Source organism: Pseudopipra pipra, chromosome 1, assembly GCF_036250125.1.
Source record: "Pseudopipra pipra isolate bDixPip1 chromosome 1, bDixPip1.hap1, whole genome shotgun sequence".
NCBI classification, from domain to species: Eukaryota; Metazoa; Chordata; class Aves; order Passeriformes; family Pipridae; genus Pseudopipra; species Pseudopipra pipra.
In genome coordinates this window covers 130,596,453-130,609,434 of record NC_087549.1, presented here as the reverse complement: position 1 = coordinate 130,609,434, position 12,982 = coordinate 130,596,453, and the positions used below count along the sequence as shown (strand labels likewise).

At 41.4% G+C, this 12,982-nt stretch overlaps 1 protein-coding gene across 1 annotated transcript; it reads right to left on the bottom strand.

The window, feature by feature from the left end:
- Positions 1 to 1,809: 1,809 nt before the first annotated feature.
- Positions 1,810 to 12,126, bottom strand: PDK4 (pyruvate dehydrogenase kinase 4). The gene is made up of 11 exons (XM_064677106.1): positions 11,866 to 12,126; positions 11,010 to 11,151; positions 9,903 to 9,974; positions 9,135 to 9,319; positions 8,631 to 8,720; positions 8,040 to 8,117; positions 7,346 to 7,422; positions 6,588 to 6,686; positions 6,188 to 6,298; positions 5,371 to 5,484; positions 1,810 to 4,344 (listed from the first exon to the last, which is right to left on the bottom strand). The coding sequence occupies exons 1-11, from the start codon at positions 12,011 to 12,013 to the stop codon at positions 4,201 to 4,203; spliced, it is 1,260 nt and encodes a 419-aa protein (XP_064533176.1). The 5' UTR covers positions 12,014 to 12,126; the 3' UTR covers positions 1,810 to 4,200.
- Between the last annotated feature and the right edge of the window lie 856 nt (positions 12,127 to 12,982).

The window sequence follows — 12,982 nt, the reverse complement described above, 5'->3', positions numbered from 1 at the left end:
GCAGAAAATTCTTGGGTGTTATACCTGATCCTCGTAAGTCATCATTGCTACCATAAAGTGGGAAAAAAATATCTATTTTTCCAGTCCAGTAGTGTTCCTTATCAAAGGTAGCAAAGCTTGTTTTGTAATAATCCTTTGGGAAGGACATAATTGCATGCTAAGGGCAAAGTCTAGTGGATTTAAAAACTTGGTTAAGTGATAGGAAAAAGATGATAATGAACAACTGTGTATCAAGACTTCAGGGAGATTAATCTGGATGCGTGCCCAAGGCACCAGTCACACAATCAGTGTACACTTTTTATCTAATGATCTGGAAGATTGAACACAGGGTGCTTTGGCGTGGTTTCTGTTGACATCAGGAACCTGACTGTGTAAGGTGCTGATCAGGGGGCAAAGGGCAAAAGTGCAACATCTGCTTACCTCCTGTGAAACCAGAACTGTTCAACCGTGGGTAAACCCGCTCATGTCAGTGACCCCCTGATGAGGCAGCAGATACCCAGGCCCTGCATCGCTTTGCTGAACCAGAAGCTGGCGCGTGGCCTCTGTTACTCGCTGGGTTACTGTGGGAGAAGGAAAAAAAATAACCACATTTCTCCTTCTAGACTGCAGGAGCTTGACTGGGACTTATAGCCTGGGCACACTGAGCCGTGGAAAGACGTGGGCCTGCTGTGGCCACGTTTTCAACATGGAGCTGCACAGCAGCTTGAGTAAATCCTGCTGCGCTGCAGCATCCCAGCTCCCGAGTCTGCCACGGGCAAGGTATAGAGTGCATGTATATGTACTTTTGCTTGGAAAAACCTGAGGGGAAATGTGCTAGTCCTGCCTCTAGAGATTGCAGGACAGTGAAAACACAATGGGTATTTTTGTGGTTGGTTTCCTTTTGTTTTCCATAGTAGTTTATTGAAGTTCCTGGTGTACTTTAGTTCTGGGTTGTTTCTCCCAGCACACCTGGCATACTGATATAGGTCAGAGTGGTACATTTCTGGAAATGAGAAAATTATACACTATCTGATCTGCTTCCCTGGCATTACAGTTAGAAAAACCTTCAGGTAAAATCCACTTTTATAAGAAGGGCAAACTCAGCACACAAGGCTGTCACTTGTAGGCTTACTGCCAGGCACCCAGAGTCAGGCTGGTTTTCACCTCTCCTCTTTCAGGTAAAGTATACATGCATTTTTACAGTTACTCTATCTTAAAATTAAGAAGATGCAGAATGGTCCCAGGCCAACACAAGTCTGCTAAAGTACCAGTTGTAGAGGACTGTTCTATCATGGCACAATCTGATCCATCTGGTCACTACCATTTTCTTACACACCAGCTATTAAGAGTCAGCTGTCCTATTGCTTCAGAACTGAAAGACAGGCTTAAACTTAGTCTGTGGAAAAACTTATTTGTTAAATATAGACTCAATGATGGATGCCTTTTTTATATAAAACTAAAACTAGTGGTAAATTTTCATATTCTTTAAAGCTGAACAAAACATAAAAGCGTAGAACATGCAGTGATGAAGGATTCCCAGTTCTCATCTCTGAAGATGGATACTGTCCTAATCAGAAAGAGTACGATGATGCATAAGGTAATGCACTAGGTTTAGGCACAATGTAACGCCTCAACAGATGAAATATTAAGCATAAGCAGATCAGTTTCAGGGTTTTCTCTCCTCTGTTGTATCTGATACAGTTGTTTTGCTCAACTCAATTTTATAAGACTTCAAAAAGGGCCTTGTCTGGGTCCCCCCCCGGCTGCACTATGATCTGAGAAATGCTTGTTGCACTAGTCTTCTTAGAAAATAAAGATTCTAGACAACCATTGATTGAAAAGATTTTATTATAAAATTATGTCAACATCTATGTCCAGGTAAAAGACTTAAAACTAGAGCTCTACTTTCAGAATAAAAATTCAGTGAACGCTGGAAAAGGTGCTGTATTATCTAGGTAGATAGACCTAATTTGTAATACTGCAAAGATTCCACATGGGTTCCTTAAGTGCTATACACACCTCTGTCTGCATCATGTGTTCTGCAGCTTTACTCTGCAAAAAAAAAATTAGACATTTCTGCAGCACCCATGTACCTGAGCTGCTTTGAAACAGAAATTACAGCTCCTACCGGGAGCAGCTGCAGCTATGTTACAGGTGCACCATTGTATCACAACTCATATTCAATGCCTGGATGCAGACAGAAAGCTATAAATTGTGATTACTTGACAACAGTAAATACCTAGATATGTGTTTGTGACCTTGTATTCCATACAAAAATCAACAAATACTCAAATATATTATAGCAGTGAAGACAGCTTTTTCACACCGGTATATTCTTGACAAAAATATTTCCTTTTTACAAACAATTTCATTCACTGAGCTGAGCTCAGATACATGACCTGGTGACCTTTGGTGACTGTAGCTTATTCACCAGGATAAAGACAGCCTAGATGCAGTACTAAAGTCACAATGCTCAGTACTTATCACCAATACATATAAATTTAGTTTTTGAAAGAAATGAAGCATATCAGAACACTATTTTATTTTTGATTGGAAAATCTATCCCAACAGGACTTCTAGAAAACAAAAGCAGTTCCGTTTTTCTCTCATTCCTATTAAAAACATTTTAGAATCACAGTAGAGTATGGAGCAGCCTTCTTTCAAAATAATACAAATCTGTTATAGAAAACTGTCATACAACTGAGCAAGATGCTTTACTGTACTTAAAAATTCTTGCAAAGGATCACATATACCTGAGATAATAGGCTAATTAGTAAAAAAAGTTCAAGTAATATTATACAGCCCTGATGAACTTTAGACTGGCCATCTTGGCAATAGCTTAACACCTGCTGTTAAGTTTACTTTGCTTACAAAACTGAAAATGCACAAAGATGTGCTAGGAAGAATGTTACTGAGAACAGAATACTTTCCCAACAACCCTCTCCCACTGGCACTGTTCTTCTGGGAATTCCCCCTATTTTGCTGTTCATAAAAGCTATTCTATAGTTTTCAGTCCTGCTTGCATTTTGAAACATCATTTCCTAAGCCCTTTCCATTGCAATGAAGAGTTCTAAGAATAAATTTAGAGTTTCTACACCACTCCTGAAAACTTTTCAAACAGACCTTCAGTGCTCATCACAGCTTTCAGGGTATAGATTCCCCATGTACCTCTCTGAGCTAGTGTGGTCCAATACAAATTTGACAAAGACAATTGGCAGATTTCGGTTTAGAGTACTGAGCCACTGATCTTCTAATAGCACAACAAAATGAAAACACAAAACCGTGTTTTACACGTGCTGTTTCCCACAACATGCTTACACAATACAGATCACAAAACCTTTCTGTTCAACCTGTACGTCTGACTTCAGTTCTTGGAAAATCCTATCTGACTTGGCACATGCTCTCCAGAGCACAGGGATGTAGGCTAGATGCACCCTAACCTTAGAGCTGGTATAACCAAGTAGCTTTCTGTTTCTTTCCAGCACCTTTCTAAAATATCCTGACTTTCTTCTTAATTACCTTATGCATAGAAGCCTTACTTGGTTGGTTTTCCATGAACAGCTTAATATAAAGACATCTAACAAAGTAACTCACAGAGCAAGGCATCACATAAGAATAATTAATAGAATACTTTTTTTTTTTAAATGGGACTTCCTTATATACGGAAAACACTTTCTCCCTACTTTCCAGGACTCCCTCCTTTCCAGTTGGGCTGTATTTGATTGCTGTTTGTATCTTGCTACAAGACTGTCATATTAGGTACATCTTTTCCAAATATTATAATTATAGCTTTAAAGTACAGGTATTATCTGCCTACCTGAGAAGTTCTGTAATAAGATAAACTGCTGATAACTATTCTAGAAGAAAAATATGCATCAGCACAACTTATGTTTATCAGTATTCAGAATTCAAGCATTAAACAGGACTTGAAAATTGCACACCTCTACAACACCAAGTCTTTGATCATAAGAAAAAAAAAATAGTCTGATTTTCCTCTACGCACAGATCTTTAAAGATATATGTGCTGGTGTTTTCCTTATTCTGAAGTCCACAGCAAGATTTCACACTCGGTGCACACAACCTAGGTGATAACATCCTTATCTTCTTTCTTCTCTATCAGTCCCGAAACTTGCTTGTTTGGAGGTAGATGAATACTTCCAAACGCTGCTCTTTTTGAGAAGCCAGCTTGATCCCATTGGGTGCCTGGATACCAACTTCTCTTCAGAAAGCTGCACTCTGTTTTGATACATTCTTTGGGTCTTTGCTTGGGACACACCAGTCATCTGCCTCTGAGGTAGCTTGGTAATGCTTGGAAGTTGATTTATTAAAAACTGGGAGTTTTTCTATTGAGTCTGTTGATAAGGCCTAAAGTCAAGAAGGAAGAAGTTACTTGGTTTCCACCTCTCAATAATGCCACTTTGCAAAAATTCATGCAGTATGCTTAAAGTGTTAAGCCAATGACACTAGAAAACAGTTATTTACAGAAATATTTCTACAATAGATGTGGTCGTTTATGTGCTTCAGTATCTGTGCTTGTTTTGGATAATTTAGTGGGACAAATGTGGTAACATGGAATCCTATTTATGCATTTTTATAGGCCTTAAGCATTACCCCTTAACATGTTTGCAATATAGCCCAGGAATGCATGGAAGAGAAATTTGATTTACAAAATTCTAGAGAAGCTTTAAAATACGTTCTTTCCCTACTTCCATATTTTGCAAATAACAAAAAAATTCCTATCCTATTGGGAAATTGCTAAATAGAAATGTTAGATATATAAATATATATTGCTGAACTGTCTTTTCCTCTTGTATTACCACTCTGGTTGGGCTTCAGTGTGTTCAGAACTATGCTTTCAATTTATTGGAAGAAATTCAAAGAAAGTTTTTCCTGTGAGTAAGCACAGAGAGTAGAAAAGAACATGTAGTCCTATTTGCAGGTTACTTATAAAAAGAGTAGTGCATGTTATATGCTTGGTGTTCAAGATTACGGATATCTGGATCCCATATATGGGCTATATGGCAACTGTTGAACAGCACCAGTTCAAAGATTTAGTTTATGCAAACTTTCTGGTTGACACAGAGTAAAGAAATCAGATCTGTAGCTCACACCCTGACTTCATTGTCTTCCAGTACTTTGTATTCTATGAATAAGTACAGAACATCTTAACACAAGATGAAAACTAACATGACTCTCACTAGTAGTTTTTCAAGTAGACTCCTTAAAGCCAAGTGACCTTTTTAATTCTACCTACCAGTTACTGGTATTTCTTTAGAAAAAAGCACCAGCTACTCACAAGCAGAGAATTTGTTTACCTTAAAATGATACTGAGTAGTTACCTCACTGCATTAATGGTAGGTATCTGTTATTTAACTAAATCAAAATACATACCTTCAAGTAGATAATAGCATCTGTTCCATAACCACATATGGAGTAGAGATTTAGATCTCCTTGAAAGTATCTAGCATACAGACGTGAAATTGGCAAGCCATACCCAAAACCAGCCTGAAAATAAAGTATAAGATAAAATTAATTATTTTTTTACTATCTCTTACAGCTTAAAGTTTAATAGCTGCAAAGTCTTCAGACATTTTAAACTGCTACAAGTCCTTTCCACTTCCTCCTCTTAAAAGCAAACATAAATCTCTAATAAGTCTCATACAGAATATTGAAACTGACCATTAAAAAAAACAAACCCATAAGAAAATAAATCTTCATGGAAGAGGAAGAGTTTAAATATATGTCCCACTTTTACACAGTACATTTCTGTATTTTCCCTCCTCTGTTTCTGCTAGTACAGCTTGATCAGTAAAAGGACCTTGCTACTGGGAGATAAATATTAGTCTAAAAGCCTGTTCCAGTTGTGCTTGCCTCTGAAAAGACAGCATAATTTACAATAAATTGAATGAGAAGTGAAGACCAAGTAAATTAGTGTCATTGGGATGCAAGGAAAAAAAAAAAGGAGGGGGAGGTTAGATTCAGGTTGTAATGTTCTTCTTTGTTTACACCTTTAAAAGCATAATTCTGTCCATTAAGCTAGATACTAAAATTCTTTTTCAGTAAGTCTTAATTAATACTTATGAGGCTCAATAATCTTTGCATACCCCACAAAGCAGCAGGGTGGACATAGCGTTTCATTATTAACCCACTAATCTGTCCAACATTTACAGCAACCTTATTACCAAAATGAGTATTGAAAATATCTTACAAAAGGAGTATTTCGAGCATCATCCATATCGGGCCTTGGTGCTGTGGAATACATGTAGCTAAAGAGCTGCTCAATTTTCCTTACTGGAACACCACCTCCTCTGTCTGAGATCTGATTTAAGAGAGAATGAAGTTAACATCAATCATGTACTAAGGATGGTATTTAAAATGCTGTTATTTGAACACACCTTTCCAACAGTCATAAATGCAAACATTTGTTTTGCAGCATATTATTTTACAGTTAAATAACTGTGCCACATGGAGGCTATCAGAATGCTCATATGCTCATAGTATCTTTGATCTGTTGCCAGGGGCCAGAAGATCTTTTAATAGAATTTGCTGCAGCATATGTAACCATAAAGACAACATTAAGTCCATATTGTAGTAGGCCAACAAAATACCTTGATTGCCAAGTCTTCTTTTCCTAGAACAACTGTCACTTCAATTGGAGAAAGGGTTGGACTGTTTTCTTGGCATTCAACAGTTGCCCTCATTGAATTCTATAGAAAAGAATGTTACCATTACCAGAGATTGTTGAATCTATGCACTTCAAACCATAAACCCTGTTATGCAGAGGCTGAGCACAGTTACCCTCTATTCCTATCAAACACTTAGCATTTTACCATAACAGAAGCAGAGGAGGTCTCTCACCTAAAAGTGTCTAAGCATAGCCAAGACTCTTCTACGTGTGAAAGATTACTGTTCTTGCCTTAAAGTCAACAGGTTTCCAGAGAAGAGCAAAGTTCAGCAGTTGCTAGAGGCTGCCAGATTTCTGCACCCCATGTTGGCAGCATTCAAGCTCAGTCCCATTCACAACTTCTAGATGTATTGGCCACTCTACAGAAAAGGCATCAGGGCAAACCTACACTACAGATGTAATCTATAAAAGCAGAAGGCTAGTGGTGGTCACAATCCCACGTCCTGCTTTCACACTCTCTTTCCCTTACCCTGTCCCATTTACCATCACACAAAAGGGTTCAAATGTTCTCTTACAAACTGCAATCGTACTGCCAAGACTATTTCCCCAAATAAGAAAACCTTTGAGATCTCACTGTCCTATGCAAAGCTTTATTACTTCATTCAGATCTAGCTAGAGGTTTTAAGTATTGATGCTCCAGCTCAGATTACTAAGGGAAGAAAAGAGTTTATACTGACATACCTTAAAGAGTTCAAAAAGCATGTGGAAAAGATGAGATGGAACATATACAATGTTAATTGGCTGTCCTGGAGCTTTTCCTAGAGGAAGGAAAAAATAAAAATAGGAGTTAAAAGGGCGATGAAATTTTTTCTGTATTGTATCCAAACTTCACAATAAGCAAGTTGCCAAAGCAAACCAGAAAATACATCAACTCTCATTTTTGGTTTCCCTCCCTACAAAATTGGCAAACAACTTTATGCGTTCATAAGAGTGTTTAGATTGCAATCACCACTTGCTTAATTACAGTTTCTTTTCAAATAAACAAAACAAATATCGAGTATTAACTCCCTTTTAATAAATGAAGGATTTCAAACATTAAGTAGACTGCTGAAATCAGACAGATGCAGGCACTTAGACCAGAACCAGCATTTCAGTCAGCAGTTCCTCACCTCAGATACGGAGCTCCTCTCTAGCAACAGGTTTCTCTTACTTTTCTCAAATTCATAAATGGTAGCTCAGAAAATCTATTTTTAAGATATATTGACTTTTGAGTTCTAACCCAGGAGATTAAGTGAGGTGCCTATAATAGAAAATGAAGAGGAACTTGGCCAACTGCTATGTACCACTAAGGTTGCAGAATTGGGAGCCTTCTGATTCAGTAAGAGCAGCAGTTTGGCTACTGATAGGAAGGCAGTCATAAAAGCTCTCATCTTACCGTTCACTTGAGTAAGCTGCAGTTCTGGAGACGTTAAGTAATACTGGTCACACAACAACTTCGAACTTTCGTAAGCATCTGAAATATTTATTAAATATGTGAAATGTAAAAGATAATTTTTAATACTCGGCAAAATCTGGCTTTTAAATGCATTAACTGCTAAAGTGTTACAGAGTCCAAGACTGTGTCTCAAGGGAATGATAACATTGTATCCATTGTATGCATTAAAAATTGGGAACAAATGGGGACCCACAGCAGCACAAGAAGATCTTCATACAATTTGATAATTGTGCAGAACTGACGCATCTGTTATCTATCAGTAGATAAGACCAACCTCAATACCTCAGACAACTAACTCCTACCTCATCTATCACTTGGTTGAACTAAGTCCAACCCATTTTTTACTGCTACTTTGGATTTTAAATTCTGGCCTATAAAAGCTTGTGCTTTCAGCATAGATAGACTGCTTTCAGCCATTTCAATTAAAGCCAGCCAGCATCCTCTATAACATATGTTGGTTACCCAAACTGCTTGCAATCAAATATAAATACTGATCATGAAAAGAAATGTCAAGGATTTGAGAATACATACCATTCACTACTTCAACAACATCACAGCAAGGATCAATACTTCCAATGTGTCTTGGATGCCCTGAGCCAGATTTATCATCAAAAAGGAGAGCTGTTTGAGATGAAAATGATACTATATTTAATCCCAAATATTGTATTACTAAAAAAGCCTAAAAAATTAGACTAATACAATGTGATCACAACAGAGTCACATAAAAGAATTAATGTTGTTTATGCTTTTATGAGTTAAAATGCTATGTACTGCCAGCAAACTATGTTGGTTTTTCTGTAGTTCAACATCTGAAGGTTTTTCAGGTGTAAAGAATTGCATATCTACATATTCCACACCAGACTTATTACAGTTAGTCTGTAGTCTAGAAAACAAGTTCTCATTACTTTCTTAAGTGACAGATTCAGTGTCACAGAAAATTATCTGAGGCAGATCTCCAACAGTTTCAAGAAATGTTTACATTAACTTGTTACTCCTTAGGTTGAAGTTTTTCCTCAGGTAAAGGTTTCTACTTACTGTGTTGGTTCATCAGCATCCGGGTGGAAATACGGCTCATGTAAAAACGATCCAAAAAATACTGGATGTTTTGATTGGTGACAGGATCTACTTTAAAAGTGTCTTTGTATTCAATTACTCCTTGTGCCATTGTAGGAACCACATCATGATGTCTGTTTCGGACTCTAATTAAGGTATCTATAAAGCTAGGTCAAAAAGATATTTTTAGAACATTATTCTGAGACTATATAGAGGCAAACTTTGTACAATGTAATTATCTAATCCAGCAGCAGCACAGATAAGTGCTTAACAGTTTTAATATTACAATACAGTCTACTATTTTCATTCTTTTAAAAGTAATTCCTCACTGACTTAAATCAGGAGAGTTTGTTATTTTTAATACAAAAGGTATAATTATTAGCCATGTCAAATTCACTGCCTGTTTACTCATTTATGTGAGCAGATACATGAGAATGTGAGGAAGAGAAAAAGATCCCCAGCTGACACCTTGGAAAGAAGCAGGGATGTGACTTCACAGAAAATTTTTGTTGATATTTTTCTATCATGACAGTTCAAGGGGCAGTATGACCTTGAAACCAAGCTGTAACAGGTCATATTTATTTGCAATATTGCTGAACATGATCAGAGATTTAAAGCAGCTTGCTCTATGCAGAACACTTTATGCTAGATTATCAAATTCAGCTCATGACAGCTGTCAGTCTAAAGTGACAATATTACGAAAAGTAGAACATGAACTAAAAAGTTCAAAGAAACAAATTATAAGCTTACTCAGATAAGACTTTTTGGTCATCTGGGCTTTTCTGATGGAACTCGACCAGCTCCTTCAGGCTTTGGATGTACCTATTAAAAAAGAACACAGGAAATATATGCTATTCATTTGATTTTTCTTAGCCTAGGAATGTTAAAAGTACTTTGCCTTATCCACATCATTACTCTCAACAAGTCAGCTAGGAGTTTGAAGTGTCTTTGAAGTTTGAAGTATCTTTGAAGTATCAAACTTCCATCCAACAGTGGAATGACAGATGGGACTCCTCTTGACTGCCTGGATCCTAAAAGTCTTTTCTTGTGCCTGCCATGCAGAAAGGAATCTAAACCCTCACTTTAGGTACATAGAATCACCTTAAAATTCTTGAGAAGAGACATATTTCAAAAGAAGAACCAAATGACAATACTGGTCAGGAAGTCACTTAAGCAAAATTTTTCCAAATCTGATCAGCTTTGGCAGAAGCTAAGCAGTTGAGCCTCTTGTACTAACATCTGACAGTCTTGACGCATACTGCAAAGGCACAACTGTTTGCTATATTAAGAACAGTTTCTAGATCTCACTCTAATACTTCTGCCCTTTATGTCAGCCATCCGGGCAAATGCTGCAACCGTGCCAGTAAACAAGGTTAAATCAGATTCAACCACTCTGTCAACTGCAGAGATTATGTTAATTGAATTCCAAACACTTGCCGCACAGGTCAAGGCTTTGGAACAGAAGCTCTGTTAGTAATCTGAAAGAATGAAACAAGTATATAGCCCACTTTCCCATTTTTACGTGGCTCCAAGGGTCTGTAACGCTATGTGAAAACAGAACACGCCTTCTTCTCTCCCTTCTTAAAGAACGAGAAGTGACATTTGCTCTAACAGCTATTTCAAACTGCTAAAAACCCCCCACCTATTTAAAAGTAACAATATAAATATGTTGGTTTTCAATTTACTTTTAGCAAGCTAGAAAAGGACAGTGTGTAACAGTTTGCAATTTAGCTTTGATGAAGAAACTGCATTTCTAGTGTATTTTGTTATGTTTTTTACTATTCAAAAAAGTCTGTGACAACAAAGTTGTCAAAGCCGTGTTACTTTACAGGCTGAATTCAAGTAGTTCATACTTACCAGCTTTTTACTAATTGTACTGATGGAGTGCCCAGTAATTTATCAGGAAGAAGATCAATTTCTCTCAGTATGTTTGCAAACCTCACAGGAAGTTCTTGCCGTAAAAACGCAAAAGACGTTCTCTCACATCCATTAGTTGAGCCTATGAATAAATCCAAAATAAAACTTTTGTTTAAGGAAGTTTCAAGATGCAACTACAAAATACTGGTTCTCCACAGATTTCAGGACGCTGTTTACAGGACGGCAAGACACAGCGCATTCCTAGGAGGAATACCTGTACAGTTCCCATGTAGACACGGGTCTTATCTGCAATCCTCTAAGAAGCGTAATAGCCTCTGTAAATACGAGCGTCTTCGGGGTGACGCCTGGCAGTGTCATGTGCGCACAGCCGCCCCGGCTGCCAGAGCGATAAGGGGATCTGGGAACAGCCTGTCCACTTCGCCGAGGCCGATGGCTCCTCCCGATACCGAGTGCTCTGGGCACGAGTACGGCTCGCACACCATTCACCTCTCGGCCCCCGCACCCCACGAGCACCGCCGAAACAGCGCTGTAGCGCATCTTCAGCTCCGATGGCGCACTCAAGTCACCACCGTCCGGCACCTGAGGCTGGAGGTGGTCACCCCAGGCGACCTCCCCGCCGCCGCCACCGCTCTGGGGCCGGCAGGTCCCCGCCGGGGCTCGCCCCCCTGCGCCGCCCTGGCGCTGGGCAGCCGGGCCGGGGCGGCAGCGACTCCCCCGTGGGCTGAGCCTCCGGGCGATCCCCCGGGCTCGTCCCGCCGCGTGGAAACAAGCCCCCGAGTGCTGCTCTTGAGCCGCCCCTCCGCCCAGACCCTCCCCTGCTCATCCCGCGTCTCACCGAAGTCCAGTAACTGCTTCATGGAGAGCGGGGAGGGGGAGAAGCGGGAAAACTGCTCCACCTCCTGCGGCAACCGGCTGCGGCTGCTGCTGGCGCTGGCCCCTGCCAGGGGGGCAGCGCTGCGCAGGGCGATCCGTGCTGCCTTCATCGCTCCCGGGGCGGCGGATGCGTGGCAGATGAGCGAGCGGTCTTGTCGGTGGCTCCGGGACTGGCGCTGTCCCGCTGTCCCGCTGTCCCCTTGTCCCCTCGCCTGTGGCGCGGGGCTTCATGTGGCGCCTCTATTTACAATCGCAGGGGGCGGGGCTCCGACAGGCCGCGCCCCCGCCGGAGCGCCTCGTGACAGCGCTGGCGGGGTTCCCCTTTCCCCCGCCGTCCCGTGGCCGCGGGCGCGTCGCCAGCCCCGCGGGGAAAGCGCCAGGGGCACCGGGGAGGCCGTGGGGGAGCCGCGGGGCCGGGGAGGCGGAGCGGGGGGAGCTGACCCTGCGCCTCCCGCCGTGATCTTGTTTACCGGGCGAGGTCGGCGGCGGGGCGGCCGTGCCAAGGTCCCGCCCCTCATTGGCTGCTGGGGGGGTCCGGCCGTGGGAAGGAGCCAATGGGCGCCCGGGCCGCCGGGAGCGCGGGGCTGTGTCGGGGCGCCATTGCCCGCCCTGGGGGGCGCGGGGGTGTCCGGGGGACGCCGTGTGTTTGCACTCACACGGGGAGGGCTGGCCTTGAATTACTGAGGGGGTAATGCCACGGTCGGCGCAGAGACTACGTGGGTGTGCAAAGGGAACAAAATCAGATCCCAGCCCGCAGGGTTCAGGTTGCTCACATGTAGGTCGGGGCTGTGACCTGGGTTAATAGTGACCAAACACCAGAGGACAGCTGTGCTGGTGACGCACTGGTCCACGGTCGGCGTGTGGCCTTTATTTATTGTCTCTAGAGCTGACGGGAGAGGCGACTGACAGGACAGTGCTCTCGGGGACAGCTCATCTTCCAGGTCACGGTCGATCCGGGAAAAGCCTGCTCACCTTTCCTCTTTGCTGGAGAGGGAGCGTGGATGTCCCGTGCTGCCTGGCCTTTTCCCAACGCACCAACTCCACTAAGGGCAGGTTTTGCATAATGCATTGAAGAATGG

Excerpts from the sequence above, each read along its gene's own strand:
- PDK4 (XM_064677106.1), bottom strand. The coding sequence starts at position 12,013 with ATGAAGGCAGCACGGATCGCCCTGCGCAGCGCTGCCCCCCTGGCAGGG. Across the intron at positions 11,152-11,865 it reads GAAGCAGTTACTGGACTTCG|GCTCAACTAATGGATGTGAG; the intron begins GTGAGACGCGGG and ends ATTTATTCATAG. Across the intron at positions 5,485-6,187 it reads ATGCTCGAAATACTCCTTTT|GCTGGTTTTGGGTATGGCTT; the intron begins GTAAGATATTTT and ends CTTTATTTTCAG.